This window comes from Panthera leo, chromosome D4, assembly GCF_018350215.1.
Source record: "Panthera leo isolate Ple1 chromosome D4, P.leo_Ple1_pat1.1, whole genome shotgun sequence".
In the NCBI taxonomy this organism is placed as follows: domain Eukaryota; kingdom Metazoa; phylum Chordata; class Mammalia; order Carnivora; family Felidae; genus Panthera; species Panthera leo.
Window position 1 is genome coordinate 69771762 of NC_056691.1, and position 23250 is coordinate 69795011.

A 23250-nucleotide genomic window follows, 5' to 3' on the forward strand; every position below is an offset into this window, starting at 1 on the left:
ACAAAATCATGGTTGGGACTGATAGCAAAGGATTCCGTGCCATATTAACCCCCTGTGGTTATCAATATATACACACAGGTAGTACTAAAAAGGAATCCCATTTCCCCATCTTTCTTCTCCTAGGCTTACCAAATCCCGCCCCAACTATACTGAGTAGCAGAAAAACTCTAATACTCAGAAGACAGAAAAGAACTTCTCCAATAAAGTCAAGCCGGAAGTTGGCTTCAACCAGCCACGGAGACCTGGTGAACAGAGCACACATCTGTGTGTTGTGCTGGAGTGAGCACACAAAGCCCGAAGAAAGAAAACGGACAGAAGGCACCATGCCATCCTCCAGGCAACAAGGGGAGAATTTCACAGTTCGGTCATCAATAGTCTTTTCATCATTTTCTCTCTTTCCAGTTCCTGCCGGAGCGTCTCTGCACTGAAGAAGAGCAGGTGACAAAATCATGAGATTACGCTAAAAAATGACAAAAACAGATTCAGCTGAAATGCATCTCCCCCATCTTCTTTCCTGACCTCGGTTCTCAACTCTCAGGCCCCTTAAGGACCCCTGACAGCTGCTAGGGTTACAATGACCTGAAATTGTCCGGCTGCCTCCTGGTTTCCCCCACCAGACTGAGAGTTCTTCAGGACACTGCTCACCAGCAGACTGACCATACATGTCATTTATCTCTGAATCCCCAGAGCCTAGCCCCAAAGCCCAGCTCAAGGACTTCGTACATAGCAGTCTCTCAGAAAAGGTCTTCTGAATGAATGGGAAGATGTCCAGGGTCCTGTCATTCATTCTTCTCTGGCTGCACTACCCCCTCACTCTTCCTTAACCATTCTGGGCATATTCCATTTTAGAAGCCTTAGCATTGGCTGCTCCCTGTGATGATTATTACTCTTTCCCCAAATAGCTGAAGACTTCTCCCTTCCCACCTTCAGGTCTCTGCTTAAAAACCACCTCAATGAGGCCATCCCAGAATGCCCCATTGCCCTTGTTGGTTTCATTTTCCTCCCTAGCTTGTCATCTCTCTCTCTCTCACGTGAGCGCGTGCACACACACACACACACACACACACACACACACACACACATATTTATTTAACCTCTGTCTCACCTCCCCCAACACTAATTTTTGAACTCCATAAAGGTAGGACTTTTATCTGTTTTGCTCACTATACATCCCTAGGGTCTAGAATACTATCTAGCCTTTGTAGATGGTTCAATAAATACTCACAGAATAAATGAATGAAAGAATAAATAAGAGGCTTGTTGATGTCAAAAACACAATGAAACTGGAGCCTGTGCCTGCTCTCCCTGTCACCAGAGTTACTTGCCGGTGACTCACCTGGCTGCCAGAGAAACAGGCTTCCGCGTGGTGTAGATGGTCTGCACGGTGGAGACGGTCTCTGTCAAAGGCCTCAGGGTCACTGATGGAATCAGTGGGGAAGACTGGCCAGGACAGCACTGTAACTTACTGTCTCTAAAGTCTGCCTGTCAAGGAAACAGAAAAGAGGAAATCAATCTCAACGTGGGTTCCATTTTTATACTGTCAGCTACTCCCTAAGTCTTACCACACAGTTGCTGATATATTTTTTAATAATAGCTAAAATCAATTACCACTTAATGATTTTATTTTGGGCCAGTCATTTTACATATATGACCTCTTGGCAACTCTTAAAGCAGAGGTCAATTTCATCACACTAGACACCATCAATTGTAAGAACCCCCATTTTTGCATGTGCCACAGAGGACGAAAAATATGGCCAAACTTACCACGCCCACTAACGTAATGAATTTTCTGACTTCAGAGATTTAAAAGGTGAAAAAACGCATACCTTAAAATTGATTTTATGGACAAGAAAAGTAAGTCTCAGAGAGGTTAGGTAATTTTCCCAAGGTCACACAGTAAGCGTTAAGAACCAGGATTAGCTGACTGCATAATTGGTGTTTTTCACCACTGTAGCAGTGCTTCCCGAAGTATGGTTCCCCAGACTAGCTGCACCAGTATTATCTTGAATCTTGGTAAAATTGCTGCCCTCGAGCCACTCTTAAAAGCCCCGGTGTGACTTCTGGCATTGGCTTCCTGCTGCATCTTGGCCCCTGGGTTTTCAGGAAGGGCTTCCCTGGGTGTCTCACAGCACTGCCAAGGCTGGGCAGGAGGCCAGAGGGCCCCGCACCCACGGGCCAGCTGAGGGGAGTGGAGGCGGAGCTTCCGGCTGGGGAGCGGTGCCCAGTGAAACTGCAGGGGCCGGATGAACGTAGGGGTGGTAGCATTTAACAGCCTGGCCCAGCCCCTGTGTCTCAGGCCCTCTGGTTCCTACAAGGCAGGTGCTGGAAGCTGTTCGTGACTTTAGAAATGCATTATTCTAGGAACCTGTTTTTGCCTCAGCCTGGACTGCTGGACGCCTTCTTACCTCTGTTCAACTTCTGAAAGCTACACCAGCCACTTCCTCCCTCTCCATGTGGCTAAAGCCACCTCTGGTTGTGACCATCACCTAGCTCACGAGACTGCACTTTTGGCTACCCCTAGGCCACCCCGCAGATCCTCCGGGCTGGCCAGAAAGCCTCTGGAAGGAGCCTCAGGGGTCACTCAGTTCTAGGAATTACACACGCTGATCCCTGGAAGGAGGAGACGGTGAGGGGAAACAGGAGGTGATCTTAGACTCCCCACTTCTGCTCCATGCAGCCACTTGTTACAGAGTGAGTTCTGCAGAAGCTTTCATTTAAAGAAAAGACTTGCAGCTGAAAAGAACCCTGAAACTCATCAAACTCAATCACTTTGCCAGTGAGGAAACTACAACGTTTAAATGATTCAGAGTATTTCGACAACTTTCAGAGCTTAAATAAGCTGATGATGCAAAGGGCGGTGGGGGGCCTGAAGCCAGTTGTCAAGGACGACCTGCTCTCATTAACGATACCCCTGCCTCTCCACCCTTGGGAAACAACCTGTGGGACATTCTGTGGCTGGGAATGTTCTGCCAGGTTCTTGATCGCTTTTGATCCTTCCTGAAGCAGACACAAGGAGGATGTTCGTATTACTATTTCTGCTCAGAATAAGAGGAGATTGGTGCTGAGAGTGGCGAAGTGACTTACCTAAGATCACACCATTATCAAGATGTAGATCCAAGCCGAAAGAATGGGAAACAGGAACTCAAACAAATCCACGTACACACATGTTCACAGCGGCACTGTTCACAACAGCCACACACCCATCAGTGAATGAAGGAAGCAACACACTGGGGTATATACACAGAATGGAACATTACTCTGCCATAAAAAGAAATGAAGTGCTGATACACCCTACAATGTGCATGAGCCTCAAAAACACAATGCTCAGTGAAAGAAGCACAAAAGGTCACATATTACATGATTCCATTTATGTGAAATATCCGCACTAGGGAAATGCATAGAGACAGAAGGCAGATTGGTGATTGCCAGGGGCTGGGGGGGTGGGGGGAAACGGGAGAGTGATTGCGTCACGGGAATGAGGTTTCCTCCAGGGGTGATAAAAATGTTTTGGAACTAGAAGTCGTAGTTGCGTGACCCTAAATGTACTCGATGTACTACATGTCACTTTGGAATGGTCAGTTTTACTTATGTGATGCTCATAAGTAAGCATCGAATAACTTAAGACAACGAAAAGATGTAGACCCCAAACCCCACTCCTTCCCAGCCTGACAGAGTTCATAGGATTAGAAGAAGCTGTCGACGTCATTGTCTGGCATTCCTCAGAAAAGCATGCCACGCGGGAACACATTTTAAAACACAGACCTGTTTTCTGAATCTACTTACGGCGAACTGTGGCCCTGTAATGAAAGCATCAGGAAACGGGGTCACTGGATCAGCCGGGAACGTTTTTATCTTCAAAAAAGAGAAAGACAAGAGGGTTGCTTACCGATTAGAAAAGAGAGTTCTGAAGTCTTTGGGGGTGCACTTTTAACACCAAACTGAAGGGTTCAGGGGAACATACGCAGAGCCCGCACGGCTTGTCTAAGGAAACACACAGAAGGTCCCGGAGGCCTTTTGGCCAGTGGTTGTATCTGTACTGGGCCATTGCACTGTTGGGGCCGGGACCCAGCAGGGATGCAGTCTCATGTTTGTAGGGCTCCCCACGCTTACCTTGCCCTGGAACTCCTTTCCCTGGAGGCTGTGTGGGCCTCCCAGGCATGCTGAGCCCTATGTATGGCCTGATCCATAAAAGGCCATGACCAGGGTGTGTAACGAGGCAGGCAGAGCTGCCTGGTTGCTGATGGTCCCCCCCCCCCCCCGCCGCCCCCCAGCTGTGGGCCATGGACTAGGAGCTGCTACAGGCCACATCCTGGGACACAGTCTATGAGAGCAGACAGGGCACCAGGAGGCTCGCACTAATTAGGCCTGAAGGTATTCCCTGTAGTTGCTGGACTCCCTAGAAGTTGTGGCCACAGAGGAAAACTGTGGAGAAACCCCTGGAAGAACGTGCGAATCCTGCCACCGTGGCCTTTGGGGATTAAAAGGCACTGTGCTCAGAAGTGCCCAGTGCGGGGGGAAGGCTGCAGCACAGAGCTGGTCTGAGACAGAGTGGAGGCACCAGCCTGAACAGGCGGCAGTGCGTGGCCAAAAAGAGCCTTTGCTCCCATTCCTTCCCCTTCGGTCATTTTGTCTTTGGCCTCCTGGGGGCCCTGGGGGATGTGGAGTGTGCTTATTTCTTTCTACTGGCCTAGAGGACTGCCAGCAGGCCCAGGGGCCTGACGACTCTGGTATTGGCTCTGCCTGCAGCCCCCAGGGCACAGAAACTGCCTGCCTCCCTGCCGGTGAATGCTCGCTGTGCCACCTGCCACCAGAGAGCTGCAGTCAGGACACTGAGGCCACCACTGCCCCTGGGCAGGTGCTTTTACGTCTCTCCCAGGAGCTGGTCTGTGGGCCTTGGGGTAGCTACCTGATGGCCTTGAGTCACTCTGACGGGGGTTAAAGTAGGGCTGAGCAAGAGCACATCAGAACATGCTCAGATCTGCGGAGGGGTTCTGAATGAGTGGAGTACTTCTCAACCAATCTGCGAATGACCATGTCTCTGCTGTGTGCACGGAGATGTCCAGTCCACGCCGGCTCCCCTTCCCTAAACTCTCTCTGGCCTCTTTAAACATCTCAAAATTCCCAGGATGGGTCCCAAACTGCCTTAAGATTCAGGAGTCAGAGAGTCTGAGCGGCTCAGTTGGTTAATCAGGAGTCAGAGAGCCTGAGCGGCTCAGTTGGTTAAGCGTCTGACTAGACTTCAGCTCAGGTCATGATCTCGCGGTTTGTGAGTTCGAGCCCCCACATTGGGTTCTGCGCTGACAGCACGGAGCCTGCTTGGGATTCTCTCTCTCTCCCTCTCTCTCTGCCCCTCCCCTGCTCGTGTTCTCTCTCAAGAATAAATACATAAACATAAAAAAAAAAAAAAAAGAAAATACTTAGGTGTCAACTCAAATTGTCAGTAGCGGCTGCCAGCGGCACGGCGAGAGGACCCAGGGGAAGCCCCGTGGTGCATTCTCCTCCCAGGCCTAGTGGTGCAGCATGTGTTCTGAGACCACTAGCAAAGTGAAAAGCTGCATACGGATAAGACTCTCAGACCATCATGAAGTAAAACGGAAAAGAGGCATATTACTGCTATTAAAGAAACGTGAACATTGGCAGCTTTAAAGAATTATCTTACATCTTCTCTAAGAAAAAAAAATCTATCCCAACAGTTACACTCTGTGTTGCTCAGCTGTGGCAAAGTATATTCCCTCTTCTGGTGGTGCTGTCTCTTGGTAGAATCACTTTAGAAAGGGAGCAAAGCCAAGGTCACAGTATTGAACCCAGCAGGGTCCAGCCTGATGCAACAGCTTTTTGTGTTCCCTCGAACAGCAACAAACTGGAAACAAAGCACAGTCCTGCAGTAAGAATGTGTTAGGTGAATGGTAGGCCAGTCCCTGGATGGAATATACACAGTCATATACAATGTGGCAACAAGAACAAGGAGAAACAATCCAACATTAATAGAAAAGGGAAAAACAGGAGATGATATGGATACTATGACTTAACATTCTAAAATTGTGAATGGACATGAATAAATACTAGAAGGAAACATGTAAGAATGAAAAAAAATGTGCTAGGTTGGGGATATGGGTGTTTCCTTTCAGGTTGGTATGTGACATCCTGTTATCTTGAAAAATAGCAGGAAAAGACAAGTTTAAAAAAAAGTTTTTATTTTCAATAGAAATGCAACTAAGGTTTTTCTCATCTAGGCTTATCAAAGCTTTATGAAAATGAACTCCTGGTTCTTGAGACCTAGAGACACAGGGCAGGCCAGCAGCCATGTGTCCTAATTTGGTCAAACTATGTATCCATCCTGGAGTCAGAGCACCTGTCAGCCGGGCCCTTCCGGAAGGTCTAGTGCTCATGCACTCCCGTGGGGTGGCCGCCTGGTGGCTCCTGCCCGCCTCACCTCTCCTGGCCAGGCCCCTCTCCCTGCCAGGGTACCTACCAGCCTCGTTTTGATTGGAGGGTGCATGCAAACTCCAGTGGTCTCTTCCTTCATGGGGGGAGAGAGTGGAGGAGAACAGCGAGAGTGGGCACAGTGGGGGGCGCTGGCGGGCTCTGCCTGCTCGCGAGGAGGGGAAAGAAGGGGAAGAGGAGGTGGTGAGAGAAGGGGAGGAGGCAGAGAAGATAAGGGAGGGGAAGGAGAGAAAGACAGTACAGTGCAAGAAGGATCTGTCAACTCCAGACTGCTCTGGAGCCAGCCTCGCCCGAGCCTGCTTCTAGCCCCTGGCCAGCTGGCTTTTAGGCCCCCCTCCTCCCTCGTCTCCCCACCTTCTCTCCTCCTCCCTGGCTCTCATCTGTTTTCTCCACTATCCAAGCAGAACAACCCATCAAAACCCCATTCCCGGGGTTGGCAGGCAGGGGCCATCTCCTGTGCCAACTGCGCGGGTCTGGCAGTGGCTCCCTGCAGCACTGGCCAGGCCAAGCCAGAAAGAGAGCCGCGATGAATTAGTGATGCTGGCCGTGCAAGCAGTATGAGGAATGGCCACACACTTGAGCGTGTTGGCCTTCCATGCCTGGTGGCCTCCTGCACCCTGCTAAGTAAGGGCCCACCTTATGGTATGATTAGCAGGTGTCCAACAGAGTGTTTCTGGGAAAGACATACATCAGCAAGGAGGAACACGGACTTTGGGATTTACTCTGTCATGGCTTTTTGTTATCTATGTTCAGAAAACATAATGGCCCTGGCCACCCCCGCTCCCACACCCATGGCCCAGGCCATGACACCTTGTATCACCACCGAGGCACCTTGTTGCTGTAGCCAGAAGATACCAAGCATTGTGAGAAAATGCCACATCGCTTGGGGTACTGGGTTCCCCACCCCAGCCCTAAGTAGTGCCATGCACCAGCAGAGGTCCAACAGCTTGTACCGGTGAAGATGAGGAGGGTGAAGAGACGATGCTCTGATGCTAGGAGAGGGGGCCGCTGACCGGGTTAGTGTGTGTTGCAGGGAGGGACCATTTAATCCAGAGCATAAATACACACGCCTTTTAGTTCAAGAGAGCTTCCTTAAATAGTTGTAAATCCTGCCGTAATCAACGAAGTACAGTCTCTGGGTAAGTTTCACTCAAACACGGTCAAGAAAATTGCAGGCACCTTTTTCTGTCTCCAAATCGATCTGATTCCGACCTCTTTACATGTGTGCGGTCCTGGGCAATTTCCAAAGGGGCCTTTACAACCATTACCTCGCAACAGCCTTGTTTACTATTCAAATTTGGAGATGCAGAAAAATTGCACCTGCAAAGTCTGAAGCCGTGGTTCTAGACCCTCTTGTTGATTGTTTCCGTATCCATTCTTCAGAAACAAGTGAGTCCATAGTAGCAATTTACGGTCAAGTTTCAGCAGCCTGCTGAGAATCCCTCCACTGCTCTCTCCTGTCCTCAGCATGAACCCTCCCCTCCACAAGATGGGATTTGAGACTTGAGTGCGGTGGGCTCCATTCCCGTCCCCCAGCCTCAGTACTCAACACTGTCCCAAGCAGAACCAACTTCCAGGGACCCCAGGCCACAGGGCTTTTGCCTCTGCAGATACGCAGGCACTCAGGTGTGCTTTTTGAAGAAAATAAAAGCTGGCATAAATGATCAACAAACATGGATATGCTGCCAAATGCCAAAATGTGTACCAGCCACTAGTGTCTCAGCTGAAGGTGGTGATGAATGACAAGGCTTTGCCTGACATTGGACTTTTATAGTAAAGGAATGTTGAGCCATCCCACAAACATTTCTGACCTTTCTACGTAAGCATCTGTTAGTAAATGAGCAGGAAATAAGAGAACATGTGTAATAGGATACTATTTTGAAATAACATTTTATTTTTTTTTTCCTCCCGGCATTTCCTCTCCTCCTTGGGTTTTTTCCACATTCAAGCAGCTAGGTTCTTCTAAGCTACTTGGCTTTTGAGTCTTAAAATCTGACTCTTTGGGGAACAGAAAGATTTTTGGCATAGACAAATGAAGATGAAAATGTGGAAGGCTTCTTCATCATCCAGATAAGAAAAGAGGTTGCCAGTTTGAGGACTAGAGAGAAAAGTCGGAGGCAAAGTGACGAGCGGTAGACATTAGGAAGTCTGACCAGAGGGGCCTGAGCTCCACAGGTGGAGGCCAGGGAACAGGGATTAAAGAGCAGAGGGGGACAAGTGTCCCTCTGCCCAGGTAGAGCTGGGACAGAATGGCTGTGTGGTATGTCCAACAGGTAGAGATTCTCATGCCAGCAGGACCACGACTCCCACCCACCAAAAGGGGCATGAGGGAAGCAGGGAGTGCCCCAGATGTATCAGCAAACAGATGACATCACAACCTAAATAGACTTCCCTCCATCTCCCTGTGCCCTGGAGAAGACAGATGAATCCCCAGGAACATGGAACAGGCACCCTGATTTGACTTCGGATCAAGCTTCAGCCCTCCTGATAGAACGAGGTTCAAAATACAAACGAGGCTGTTCAGACTGATGGAAAGCCAGTTCTTCTGACACCCAACACAGGCCTTTTTTTTTTTTTTTTTTTTTTTTTTGGTCCTACAGAACGTTCCTTTGACCAGGCCAGTCTCCTCCCTGGCACATGAACTCTTGACTAATATTCTCTGGCCCAGAACAGACCTGGGTTGTGACTGTCGCTGCTTTGCAGCTGGGTGAGTGGTTCATGAAGTACAGGGATCGGGGAGGGACAAGCCCCAAAGAGAAAGCATTGGGAACACAGAAGGCATAGGTGCTCATGGTGTGTGTCACCAGAGGAAAGAAGCTCGCATGCTAGACCTGGGGTGGGGGACACGATTGATATGTAAATGCCCCGTCCTTCCACTCTGCTGACACCCGTACCCTGTGGATGTGCCCACACTCACCTCCCAAAGGAGGGTACCAAATGAACAGTGGGTGTTGCCTTCACTTGCTTGCCTTCGTCCCTCCCCCACCCCTCTTGCCCCACCCACCTCTTCTGCCCCAGGCAGAAACCCCAACCTGACTGCCAGATCTGGGATGCAGATTCCGGCAATGGGCAGGCCACAGCTGCACAGGTTGTAGGTTTAGCAACAGGCTGATGTTGCTAAACTGAACTAGATAATAAAAGAGTGGGCACTGGAGCAGAAAAGATATGGGAAAAGAGTGTTGCAGGAGTGATGCTGGAAAGAATGTGGTTTTTTTTTTTTTTTTTTGGAGAGTATGGGGATGAAAATCCTTGGAGTCGCACAGGGTGCAAGAGAATTAAGAAGGAAGCAAGTTGTGATTTGAGAAGTGTTACCAGGGAGGTGATAATTTAATCTTGGATCTTGAGAGATGCCAGTTAAAGACTGAAACTTGTTATTATTCTCAGCTGTTTGGACTCTGCTTCTTTGGAAATCACCCCACACAGAGACTGGATCATCAGGGTTGGAGCCATAAGGGTTAAACTAGCGCGGATAACGTCTAGGTGGGACCACGCTGGATGAAGGCAAGAGACTCTGGTCCCGGCTCTCTCTCTCTCTCTTGTTCCTCTAGCTCTGGCCCACGGAACCAGGGTAGTAATGTAGCTTTAGGAGTCTCATCTGGCCCCAGACCCTAAATCCAGGCTCTCCTCCACTATCCTCTGGGGCAGAGACACCTCCACAAGGACAGAAGGGACTACTGCTTCTATTTCTATGATCCTGGGAGGAGCAGAGGGAGGAGGTGGAGGGGAAAGGTCCACACAGGAGGAGCAGGCTGCCGGAGTCCCCCTTCCTCTCTAGGACCCTTCGGCACTGGTGGAGACAGGACTCTGAAGTGAAGTAAAATCAAAGCCAGTAATGCCAAGGAAAGCCCCAAATGAAGCAGGCTCTTGACATCAAAATACCAGCCCTCCGCACCCCTTCTGTGGGAATGTGCCCTGTGGACATGCACGCACACCTCAAGTCCACACAAGCTACACAAAGGACACTTCATCCTGAGAACGCATATCCACTGCAAACTTTAGCTGTGACGCGGGCAGCCGTGTCTCGGTGCAGCGAAAGGACGTCAGCTGCCCCGTGCCAGGGCAGTGCGGCACCCCACACTCCGTTTCGGAGCTCAGAGCAACCCAGAGACGGAAGCAAGGTGTGCTCGGAGAAGGACTGAGCTCCCTTTTGCCAGACGGGTACAAGCAGAGGTTGGACACTCACTTGGTAGGCATTAGCGCCTCAGATCAGAGGAACTCTGGGTCCCTGGCAGATGCTGGTTCCTTTCTAATCTCAGACCATTATGGTCAAAGAAAGGATACAGATGAGGCAAGTAGATCTACCAGTTGGATCTGCAACACAGTGGTTTTTAAGGGAATCTCATCACTCCTGTCCGAGCCACAATATGTTTTTTTGTAACATACCTCAACTTCTTAGATATGCCAGAATGTTTAATAAATACTCAGTATTTGCTTATGCTGTACCCTCCGCATAGATTGTTTTGCTCCATTACTTCCATCTGGCAAACTCCTACTCATACTTCAAAACCCTAGCACTATGAAGCCTTCTTTTTCTCAGTGGCCCCAGACAGGGTTAGGCACTGGGTTTCACAGCAGTAGCCGTTTCTATAGACTCTCTTATGGCATTAATTGCAGCATGCTCCAGCAGTCTGGAAGTTGCTCAAGAGGCTAACTCAGAGAGAGATCTTCCCCCACTGTCCTCTACTCCTGCCTGGCATGTTTTCTTCAATGTGAGTCTAGGAACTTAGCTTTCTCCCCATTCTGCCTTCATAGCCCTCAGGTCGTGCCCCAGGGGTTGTCGGGTCCTTCCGGGGTTTGCTGCCCTCCAGCTGAGGGTTTGCAGTCTCAGTCTGAGGAGCGCTTTAGACACAGCCCTTCTTCCAGGCATTGTTCTTTTCCCAAGTGGCAAGTCCCTGAAATCCAGATGCCAGACTTAGCCCAATCTAATGATGCACAGGGCACCAGAGAAGGAGCTGGAACAGCCGGGCTCAAGCTCGGTCCCTGTGTGATTACCCTACTCTGGGACTCAATTTCCCCATCTGTGCAAAGGGAGGACGAGGTGAGGGAAGGCCCTGCTTCTGGGTTACCCTATCGTGACAATCTGTCTAACAAGAAGGCCATCAGTAAGTCAGCTGCATTTTCTCCAACATGGGAAGGAAGGAACTCCAAAGGTTCCCAGACCCCAGGGTGTCTCGCCCACTGTCGGTTCTCAGCTGTTTATCCAAACGTGCTGACTCGAAGCTCTCAGACTGTACCAACTCTCCAGATGACAAGGACAACTGTTTAAATCACAAATGATTTCCTTGTGCCAGCTGAGGCAGACACGGCGATCATTCCTAAGGCCTAGGCAGCACTTTGCCTCATTTGCCTCCTCTTGAAAGCCTTCTGGAAAGCCTTCCTCTCCACCATATTCTCCTCCAGTGAGCCAGTCCTGAGTGACTCTCACTTCTGGCTTCTCCCCCTGGCATGTCCTACGTGGCTCTCCTGTCGATCCTGGCCCTTTATCAACCCGACTCCCCTCCAGCCTCTAGCTGCCCTGTCCACTCCCAGAGCCCCACACAAGCCAGGTGTGCAGTGAGCTTTCAGGAGGTATTTTGACTCACGTTCCACACGTGTGGACCACGATTTATGCTCGAGTACACTTGAGTATCAGGCTGAGCCCAGCCGAGGGTACCTCCATGTTTGCCTGTGTCATCTAACACTACTAACAACAGGTCACACACATTTATGGTGCTGTTACAGTCGTCAAGGGCTCTCTCTCACGCGATCATTAGAATATTCTTAGGCAGACACGAGAAGCAATGGCATCCTCTATCCCATGACGAGGCTCCTAAGGAAGGGAACAGAGACCGGAGCCAGATCTGGCCTGCATGACTCCCAGTCCAGTGCTCTCTCCCCCGACAGGGTTTCTCACCTGCAGGAGTTCCATGAGGACCATCCCTAAGGGGAGACATGTATGCAGGGGATAGAGGACGGCAGGGAGGCACGAGGGGCTTGGAATGCTGGGGGGAGGCCTGGAGCCCGTGCTTCAGACCGGAGCACGTTGTTAGAAGCGGCAGCGAAAGATACCCCATGGTGGGCATGCAGGGAGCAGACCCCGGAAAAGCCAAGAAGCCAAGACCCAAGCACCGAGGAGCCCTACATGCTATGGCAGCAGCAGACAGGTCGGGCGGGACCCCTGTGGCCTCCCTCAGGAGAAAGGGAGCGCCACCTCCCTGGAGGGCTCTGGGAGGTAGAGGGAACCATGCGCCCGAACCCTGAACCCCTGAACGAAGGCTGATCCCCGAGGCTCCGGGCTGTGAGCAGGACAAGAGGAAGAGTCTTTCCAGTGGCAATGCCCACCTCCATGCATCCGCCCCACTATCAAGATGTTTCTAAAGCCTGGGGCTTTTCTGGTTTTAGCACACTGGGAGGTTTACCAGAGGAGTAGCTTCCGTGAAGTCCATCAGGAGATCGCCTGGCTCCAACGTAAAGGCACCTCCTCGGTCAGAGGGACTCTAGGAAGGCGCACAAAACATCGCTGGGTTAGTGCCGGCTCCAGACGGACAAGGGAATTTCACCAGAAAACACAGTTTCCTCTCCCTCCTCTCCCTCCCTCCCATCACGGAGCCCATGACTCTGCCAGTCCTCTGTACCATTCCCTTGCCCAGCAGCGTGCAAGTAGGAGAGACCAAACCCCACATGTTTTCTGAAACCTTAATGGGCAGAAACAGTATGTAGGCTAGAGAACTGCCTTCTTTTAAAAGGTGCCAACAACTTCTCTTTAAGTGCTTTCGGTGCTCTTTGGTCTTTTGGAGGGGGAGATGCTTCAAACAGTCCTTTGAATATAGAGAGAGCAAAGACCCCATCCTGGATCAAGAGGGTCAAGGCCTCAAGGAACTAAACTCATGGGCGCAGGGGGTACATGGTTGGCTCAGTCAGTAGAGCATGGGACTCCTGATCTCAGGGTTGCAGGGTTGTGAGCTCAAGCCCCATGTGTGGCACAGGGTTCGTTTTAAAAAAGAATTTAAATGGGGCACCCGGGTGGCTCAGCCCATTGGGCGTCCCACTTGGGCTCAGGTCATGATCTCGTGGTTCATGGGTTGAAGCCCTGCATGGGGATCTGTGCTGAGGGCTCAGAGCCTGCTTCGGATTCTGTGTCTCCCTGTCTCTCTGCTCTTCCCCTGCTCACACAAGGTGTGTGTGTGTGTGTGTGTGTGTGTGTGTGTGTGTGTGTGTTTCTCTTTCTCTCTCCCAAAAAATGAACGAACATTAAAAAAATAAAAGAAAAAAGAAGTTAAAGAAAACCCTCGCCTGCGTAATAATTAGGAAGATCTTTATGGTGGGAGGGAGGTATTCTCCGAAAACCATGTTCAGTTTTTGGGAAAACATTTTTTTCCTCCTGTCCTAGGGTCTCAGCAGCATGGGAGGCCTGGAGGCCCTTTGTGAGAAAAAAAATAAACCCCATCAACTTGGCACAAGCAGGGCCCTAAGGAGAGAGATGGCCAGGAGAGGGAGCCCTGTGGCCTCTGGTTAGATGCCACCCACATCCCCACTGAATTCTCCTTTGTTTCATAAATATTTTCGCTTGGTTTTAACCACGGTGAAGAATCTGTGATAGGAACCTGTGTCTACAGTTGGGACAAAGCAATATCAGGGATTCTGCACAAGACAGGGGAACCCAGGAGCTGATCTGCAGGAAAGGAGGGAGCCTCACTCGGGCCAGCCACTGACTGCGGAGTCCCCGGCCTGAGCAGCCTGTCCTATTGAGGACCACAAAGTATCCCAAAGACCCTGGGAAGGGAGCTGAGAAATGCCTGGCCCTGGTCAAGGAGGATGTGGCCTGGCCCACTGTTACTTAGAGGCTATCAGGAATCGTGATCTGTTTGCCCAGATGTCACCTCCACTGGACTGGACACTGGCCCATAAGCTGGGCAAGGAAGCAGATCTTTTCTCATTTTTAGGAGGAGGAGGAGGAAGCTGAGGCTTGGAGAAACAAGGGCTGTGGAGTGACAGCTCATTGCAAGTAGCCAGGAGGCATGTGAACAGAGCAGCTGGAAGCACAGTCTGGGGTCTGGTCTTGCCTTCAGGGCCCCCACCCCATGCACCCACCATTCCTCGGTGGGGTCCACAGACCAAGCAGCCTTTGACTTGGCATCTACTCGTAGAACAATAGGCTTGAATGTGTTTGGACCACTTGCTGTAGAGTGACCGCAGCCAAGGGGCACTCAGAGCAAACCAAGAGAAATGTCTTGAGCAAGGCCTTGTCACAGCCCATTCACATTTCTGGCAACTTCCCGAAATTTCAAACTGACGAAGAAAATAATATTTCCCATTTTTAAACTATTTGTATGGGCCATCTGATATAAGGAATGAGATGGGGATGCTCCTATGTTTTCACTCCTCCAGATTTTCCATTATGGGGCAAAAAACATTTCTTGTTTTCTATCTCTGCGGTGCAGTAACGGATTATATAGGGATGATATTCTAAAATCAAAATCACCCTCAAAAATCTCTCCCATTTCTCTTAAAGTACAATGTACAAGGTCTTTCTTACGCCATTTGTGTCTCATAAACTGTTAGGTCATCTTTTGGGGACAGTTCTATAAAAACCCTGCCCCGGTGGTTGCTACCCTTGTTTTGCGAGCACACGGTTGATTGTGCCAAGTTTAAATGCTCGCGGGATGCCCTGCACTACATTTATACTGAATTCCTAGCAAATGCAGCTACTCCTCTCGGGGCTTTCCCCCCATACCTTGGCCCCTGGGGACAGCGGGCCCTTGCCTTCTGAATTCTGAGGCGAGCTGACTTTGTGGCCCTTGGGGGACACCAGTGGCGCTGAGACTTGCGTGGTGGCCGTGGTGGTGTGTGTGGTTGCGGCTGTGGACGCTCCTACTGCCTCGGCCAGGTCGGGAGGGAGGTCATCTTCATCACTGCGGTTACTAAAAGCACATGAAGCTCTGCTCATTACAACAATAAACAGGCTGTGGGGAGTGCAGGGAGGGCCGGGAGGGGGCGGGGGAGCTCCCCAAACAGATGTCTGCCAGATGTCCAGCTTACAGGATCCGATACAGTGACATTTTCGCCAAAGCCAATTTGGGCTGGATTTTCTGTCATTTGCCAAGAGGTTCGAATTTTTTTTCTTTATTATGGAGAGACATATGTGATATTTATCATTTTATCCGTTGGTAAGCGTACGATTCAGTGACATTCAAAACATCCACAATGTTGTGTACCCATCACCACTGTCTACACCCAAAACTTTCTCATCACCCTTGACAGCAACTCTGTATCCACTGAACAATAACTGCCCTATGCCCTCTCCCTGCAGCCCCACTGCTTTCCGGCTGGATGAATTTGACTATTCTAGTTCCTCATACGAGTGGAATCATGCAATGTATGTCCTTCTGTATCTGGTTTATTTCACTTACCATAATGTTTTCAAGGTCCATCCACGCTGTAGCCTATGTCAACATTTCATTTCTTTTTATGTCTGAATAATATTCCATTGCAGTGACAGGTTGTATTTTGTTTATCCATTCACCTGCTGAGGTACTAACATCTGTTTGAAACCCTGCTCTCAATTCTTTGGGATTGGAATCCCACTTGAGGTCATACTGCCGGGTCATATGGTAGTCCTATGCTTAATTTTTTGAGGAGCCACCAAGCCAAGGGAGTGGCCTCCTTTAGGAGGGTAAATACAAGCCATTTAAGAACCCACTGCTGTGGGGTGCCTGGGTAGCTCAGTCAGTTAAGCATCCGACTTCGGCTCAAGCCATGATCTCATGGTTTGTGGGTTTAAGCCCCGTGTTGGGTTCTGTGCTGACAGCTCAGAACCTGGGGCCTGCTTTGAATTCTGTGTCTCCCTCTCTCTCTGCCCCTCCCCCCTCAAGCTCTGTCTCTCTCTCTCTCTCTCCCCAAAATAAATAAACATTAAAAATAAATACATACATAAAATGTTTAAAAGAGAACCCACTGCCACGAGTAAAAAGGATAATGGCCCCTTTTGTGGCCTAACAGCAACCATTCCTTTGGGGTCATAAAGTGGTTACAGGGGAGGAGTTGGGCACATTTATTTGGGGGCCCAGCAGCTCTGGTCTTAGGAGCTCTCTGATGGAATGGGATGATCCAGGCAGAAAAGTACACTAGACAGGAAGTCACCATGAGGGAGGACAAGTCTGGGTTGGCGTTCTGGGTTTGTCTCCAGGATGTGGATTTGTGGGGAAGGTTGGATTTCCCACAAGGTATGGCAAGGCAGGAAGCCCTTTTAATCTGGTCATACTGGCACAGGACAGAGCAGCACCGTCAATCGCTCCCTCTCAGTATAGACAGTATTTTCTCAAACTTCTAGAAATTAAGACAAGCCCTCTCTCCCCTAATGCCAACCACGTTGCTGCCTGTGCAGAAAAGAGCTAATTCTGCAGGCCTGGGGTGCTCCAGCTCTGCATATTCCAAAGGAACCTCTGGCCACTGAGAGCTCTTGGGAGAACCTCTGGGCCCTTGGAATATCCTGCCTGATAAGGGTGTCACTGCATACCTGAAACCTTGGGCCATGCCACATAGTCTATGCTATCATCAAACTTGAGGGGAGTCTCGGGGACCCTGACACACTTTCCCTAAGGGGCTTCCGTGTGGAATTTCTAGAACTACGCCGGCACAGAGGTTATGTTTTAGAAATGATGGCTGAGCAAGGGTGTAGCTAAAAGGCCCATGGCCAGTGGGCACCAGTGTGGCCTGAGCAGGGTGCCTGACGGGGGCCTCACCATGGCAATGACCTCCTGGGAAATGTGGCCATGGTATACAATTGCTGTGGATAGGACTCACTGAGGGAGGGGTCCTGGGGGGTTTCAGATCATTCTGTGTATGTAGAAGCCTCAAGAGGAGGATTTAGAGTTTATTATTAATAAGGGAACAGGTGAGGTTGGAATAAGTAAATAGGAACATTAATAAGACGCCACATGTTTGGATCCATGCTGATGAAGTAAGTCAGATCAGTAACACATGCATTATTAGCCCATTTGAATTTCACAACAGCCCTGCATTATGGTCTCCACTCTTCAGAGAAGTAGATGATATTCAGTGGCTGATTGTAACATGACTTCCTCAAGGTCACATAGCAGTTAAGTGGAAAAGTGGGGTTAAAATTATTTTCTGCCATTAAAAAACAAAAACAAAAACAAAAACAAAGCTCATCTTTCACAATAGGAAGTCAACCGACACCGCCTAAAATTGAAAAAGACTCCAAATTCTTGATGGTTTTTATAACCTTTGTCCTAATTTAGATCTCGTGGCAAAGAGACATCTACCTAACTTCGTCACATCTTTCAATTCAACCTCCGTTTCTAAGGTAAATTCATGTTAAATTCATGAAATATCATTTAATCAGTACAATTTTATGTGTAGTTAGAGTCTTTTCTTTGGAATTATTTCTTTCCATTTTAACCACATGTGGGAAATGTCTAAAATAATAGTCATCAAATGTGAACATCAGTCATTTCTGGTGGCATGATGCTAGGGGATCGGTTACCTTTTCTCTTTAGGCTTGGAATATTATTCTCTTCAGAATATTTTTAGGCTTTTACACCATGTTTAAATGTATAATAAAGTTATATTTCTTGAAAAACATAAAGCAGTTCATCATTTTCTAAACATACTGGCTGGTATCCATAGAAAGATGATGTTTTTCCTGCCTCAAACGCTAGAGTTCTGCTTTTCTCTTTTCTCTGCACATAACAGCCACACTTTTCCTCCCTCTGTCATTATTTCCAGGAAAGAACATGGCTGGGGTTTTTGTTTATATCCTTAAAAGCAACAATTTGAAAAGTTGTTCAGAGCACTTGAACATTGTGATGCTCTTGTGGGAAAGCCTAAAATCCAAATACACATCCTGCTGTCCTAGAACTAGATATACTGTGACAGCTAAAAGGGCTGTGTATGTGTGTGTGTGTGTGTGCATTTCAATAATAGTAACGTAGAAATATTTTTTAAACTGAAAATCTGAGTTTTTCCCATCTGTATTCCTTGACATTGTGCTTATTTACTTTGTCAATATCTGTGATTAGAAGAGATGAGTAAATAAGTGGTGACCAGTGTCAATGATTTAAGAACTATTAATGGGGCACAAGCTTAAATCCCATCCATTAATTTTGCTACTATTACTAATGGGGAAAATCCTGCTAGTCTTTGATTTTTGAAACAGAACACTTTGTGGGGGGTGGGGGTGGCTTAAGAAATATACATGTGAAGTTAGAGGTTTGAAAAAGGTTTACTTAAACGAGCCAATGTAGTGAGTTAAATTTTCTTCCCTTCCAGGCCATGTATTAGTCATTGTTTCCAACACGGTTACATGTCCCAAATAGGTGATAATAACCTTTGGAGTTTCAAAATGTAAAAGGAAAGGTTAATCCCGACAGCTTTATCCTCAGGGGAGCAAATTTTTTTCATGGCTTGATTTGTCCCCCAGAAGCCGTTAGGACTGTTAATTATTTGAATTACCCATTTTGGCTTTCCCAGGAAATACAGCCGCTGTAACTGTCCAGAGTTCTATTAAGGCTAATGAGGTGGGAGGTGGCTGCCTCTTTTCCTTTTCACAAGGTGCAGGTGGCAGGCCTGAGATGGCCGTTTGAACATTGCATCTGGAGTTACCCTTCCTGGCCTACACTTTGCACTCAGGGTACTCTCTAAACTTGACCTTTTCTCAGAGGCTTTCAGGTCCTTGAAAAGAAAGGAAAGGGAACCAATTCATCCCATGGCCAGGTCCTTTGCTATGGGCTTTACCCACATTATCTCACGTTAACCCTCACAAAATTCCTCAGGGGTAGGTATCACCTCACCCATCTTACAGAAAAAGAGAGAGGCTGAAATAGTAATTTCCCCCCAGAGTTTATAGAGGTAACCTAGCCAGGGCTCTAACAGAAAGAAGCCTTTCTGACTCCAGGGCCACATGCTTTCAATGGCACCCAAAGATCCTCTTGCAGTCCTCTGACCAATTAAACACCCAGGAATAGTGCCACAGTCAAGGTCAAGAAATGGGAACCACCACTGTGATTAGCACTGCTGCTATTACTAAACTCCTCCTGCTCTTATTACAGCCCTTACCTGTCTCCTTTGGATTGTAATTATTGGCAATCAGTTTCTCCCTCCAATAAATTGTGACTCTTGAGGTGGGAACTGGCAAAGTCATTCTGCTCTGCCTAGAACAACTTTGTGCACATGGTAGCCAAGAAATTTTCATTAAGAGAAACAAAACTGGACAGGCCCCGGTGGTTCTGGATTATTCTGGGCATGACTCCCCTCCTAGGTCTCATACAGCTCACTGATTAGCTTTGGCTCTGTTGACAAACCAGGCTACCATCTCACGATTATGCCGTAGAGGCAGCTTTTGATATGGCTCCCGATGATTCTTCCTCCTGGTATTCATGCCCGTGTGTAATCCCTGACCCTGGAGAGTGGGCTAGCCCTGGCGACCTGCTTCTGATGAACAGAATACGGCAAAAGAGACGGCATGTCATTTGTGATTAGGTTACAAAAGGCTGTGAGAGTTCTTGCCTTGTGAGAGTTCTCTCTGGCTCTGCTTGTGTGCTTTCTCCAGTGGAGAAAGCGAGGGAGGCCTACATGACTAGGAACTGAGGGCAACCTCCAGACAATGGCCAGCCAGAACCAAATCCTGCCCCAAACTGCAGGAATGAGCCTGCAGGAGGCCACAGCCCTTGCCCAACCCTTGAATGCAGCTTTGTAAGAGACCCTGACGCAGAAGACCCAACTAAGCCATGCCTGGACTTCCAGCCCACATAAACTGTAGTGTTTTGGAGTAATTTGTTACATAACAATCAATAACACATATGCCAACCGTGTAATGTCTTCAACGAGAAAAGTCTAGTCCCATTATGACTTAAATTGGAATCAAACTGTATTTTTAGGATGGCTCTTTGGAGAGGGTGTGAGAGGCTAAAAAGCATTTATAACTGAACATTTAGCATCAATTTTGTGGTTATAATTGAAAGACTTGCAGTACAAAACTCACAAACTGTATTGTCTTGTTAACTTCCTCACTCGGGGAGGCTTGATTTCCGGCTTTTCCACAGCTGGTTGGGTAGTTTCCACACGTATAGGAATAGGACTTCTAGAGGCATACCAAAAAACAGAATATTACTAACAGAAAAGTTTTATGGTATTGTTTTGGCGGTAGGGACTGCTTTCTCAGTTAATTTATACCCTTAATAACATTGATAACAAATGTACCCTTTTTTCCTCCTTTCCACTCTATTAAATATATTTATTAAATATATTATTCATATTTATTTTTAATATTAATTAATATTAATCAATTAATATAAAAATTTAATATTTGTTTATATTTATTAAATATATTTATTAAGTACAACTTTAAAAAATCATAGAAAGTCCAAAAATAAAAACTAAAATCATAGGGAAGAAAATATAGCAGGTAGGAATTGAATATAATTGGGGTTCCATGTAAAGCTTCCCTACCCAAAACATCTACCTCCAGGGTTTGCTTCATTACCAGATTTTGCCTATAAAATGAGCAAAGAGAAACCTGTGGATAGCCCGTTTTCACTTCCAAGTAATCTGGAAGCTGTGTTATTTTAAATATAGCATGGAATATATTTTTTAAAAGATAAACAGAGTATTTAATATGAAAAATGCATAATCAAAAGGCCTTTAAGTCTTGTTCTAAAACATTTTAATATCGTGTATAGGTGAACATGTTAGAAACTGTTTCACTTCTATATTTCCTCAAGAAAATATGCCAGATAACCAGTGGGCCCTACTCAAAACAGTGATTTTAAGGAAAAGCTTTCATACATTGTTGTAGTAGTTATGACTAATTTCATTCTACAAAACCAGAAATTATCTTCTGGGACTAAAGGATATCAAAACAAATTGAGGTCCTCAGCAAGGAACTTCTGGCAAGGCAATGAACAATTCTGCATCCCCATTTTCTCCTCTAGTGTCTAATATGGTAATAGGCACATGGCCAGGGTCTAATCAATGTTTACTGAATAAACACGTGAATGAGCAAAATGAATTGGAGTCTGCGTAGTCCAGGTTCATGATTTCCTCAAGCTGGGACCCTAGAGTCACCTGAACATAGTCCCTGGAAGAGCTTATATTCAACCAGGAGAGCACATAACTTCACTTGGGTAGAGTGACTGGCATCTGGAAAGCTCCATGGAGGAATTTCACTTAACCAGATGGAGGGAAGACTTCCAAGGTGGAAAACAGAGTGGAGGGCTGTGGGATGCAAGGCGCTGGTGCTGCTGATGGGTGAGGTCCCAAGGGAGGAGCAGGGGATTTCCCCTCCAGCGGGGGAAAAAACGGGGGGAAACTTTGTGAAGGGCCTCAGGCTCTGGGGTTTACAATGAAAGCCAAGGCGTCACTAGAGGTTTTAGGCAAGGGAGTGGCTTAGTCAGAGTTGCATTTTAGTTTTTTTTTTTATTTTTTATTTATTTTTATCTCCCCCACCCCCAGATTTGCATTTTAGAAAGGCCCTTAGAGCAAGAAGGAGGATACTGGTGAAAATAGGCTGGCCAGGAGCACTTTCGAAGACTGGGGATAGGTATCCAGGCAGAGGGATAGTGAGGGCTTGAGGTACACCAGGATTAGGGTCATGAAGGGGAGGGGACAGATATAGGGGAAAATGTGAACACTTGAATTAGCAGGACTTGGTGACCAATTATATGAAGGGATGAAGGAAGAGAAAGGCAAGGACTCCTAGGCCTCAGATCTGGATAACAGGTAGATAATAATGCCATTAACCAAGACTGAAAAACAGGTGAAGGGTTAGTGGAATACTGTGGGAGGAGATGAATAAGATTTTGAAAAGTTCAGGAGGCAGCCGGGTATATGCCCTGGGCTATGCCTGAGTTACACAAAAACTATGGATTAGGAATCAAAGGTGACATAGAAAAGTATTAGTTTTATTTTTAACATCGAGAATTATCCAGAGCAGTGGTTCCTGGGTTACTTGTTGAAATTCCGGTTCCTGTCCACCCCACCCCAAAGGATCTGAAAGGTCTGGAGTAGGACCCAAGAGTCTGCATTTTTAACAAGAGATTGATGCAGTGACCCTTGGACGCACTTTAGGAAACCCACCCTAGGGAGACCTCCCCAGTATTAGTAGACCACCAGGCTGGCAATGGAGTTGCCATGATCTATAGGTTGTTCCTTACTTGGGCTGAGAGGGGGAAGTGTGTCTGCTCTCTGTGAGATCAGAAGAGGAAGGTTTTCCTCTAGGGTTAAAGTGGTGGCAGCCTGGAAGCTTTAAAGAACATGTGTGGTTCTAGCACCACAGAGTAGCTCAGTATGAAGAGCATATCAATGGCCAAGGGAAGAGTGATAAGCTGAGCTGGGACAGAGGACAGAAGCCAGGTCCTAAAGGGTCTCCTGTGCTCTGTTGAGAAGTCTGGACTCCACCTTGCGAGCAATGCAGAGCCTTTAAATGACATCAAGCAGGGGAATGACAGGGTCTTATCTATATACTTGAAAAGCAACTCAAAGTGATTTCTTTGTTAGCACAGCAGGTAGAAATAATAAAACTGAGAATAAGCAGCATTTCTGAGACTTAAGCCAGTCTTTGTTTTCAACCAGTCTTTTTCTCTCTCTTTGTGCTCGCATTTTGTCCAGTTTTCTTTTTCCCCTCTGATTTTATCAGCAAATGCCCTTGTGAGTAATGTTTCAAGGATAACATTGATGATACAGAGTACTGTTTCCCCATTCAAACAGGAAGCAACAGACCTTACTTTAGCATCCTGCAGACTGGATTTCTTATTGATATTTACAAACGTCGATTCCTCTTTTCCAACCTGCTAAAGGAAACAGGCAGGT

The 23250-nt window shown here is 47.7% G+C and overlaps 1 protein-coding gene across 3 annotated transcripts in view; it reads right to left on the reverse strand.

Moving 5' to 3' along the window:
• Positions 1-302: 302 nt before the first annotated feature.
• EPB41L4B (erythrocyte membrane protein band 4.1 like 4B) overlaps positions 303-23250 on the reverse strand; it is a 128463-nt gene continuing 105515 nt past the window's right edge. The window contains exons 19-26 of one of the 3 annotated variants that reach the window (XM_042912976.1): positions 23161-23228; positions 20426-20524; positions 15158-15335; positions 12843-12920; positions 6473-6589; positions 3784-3852; positions 1337-1482; positions 303-424 (exon numbers count right to left, since the gene is read on the reverse strand). In XM_042912976.1, coding sequence (XP_042768910.1) covers positions 355-424; positions 1337-1482; positions 3784-3852; positions 6473-6589; positions 12843-12920; positions 15158-15335; positions 20426-20524; positions 23161-23228 — 825 coding nt within the window. In that variant the 3' untranslated portion in view covers positions 303-354. Of the gene's footprint in view, positions 425-1336; positions 1483-3783; positions 3853-6472; positions 6590-12842; positions 12921-15157; positions 15345-20425; positions 20525-23160; positions 23232-23250 lie in introns of all 3 variants that reach the window. The other 2 variants (XM_042912974.1, XM_042912972.1) reach the window with 2 other exon arrangements.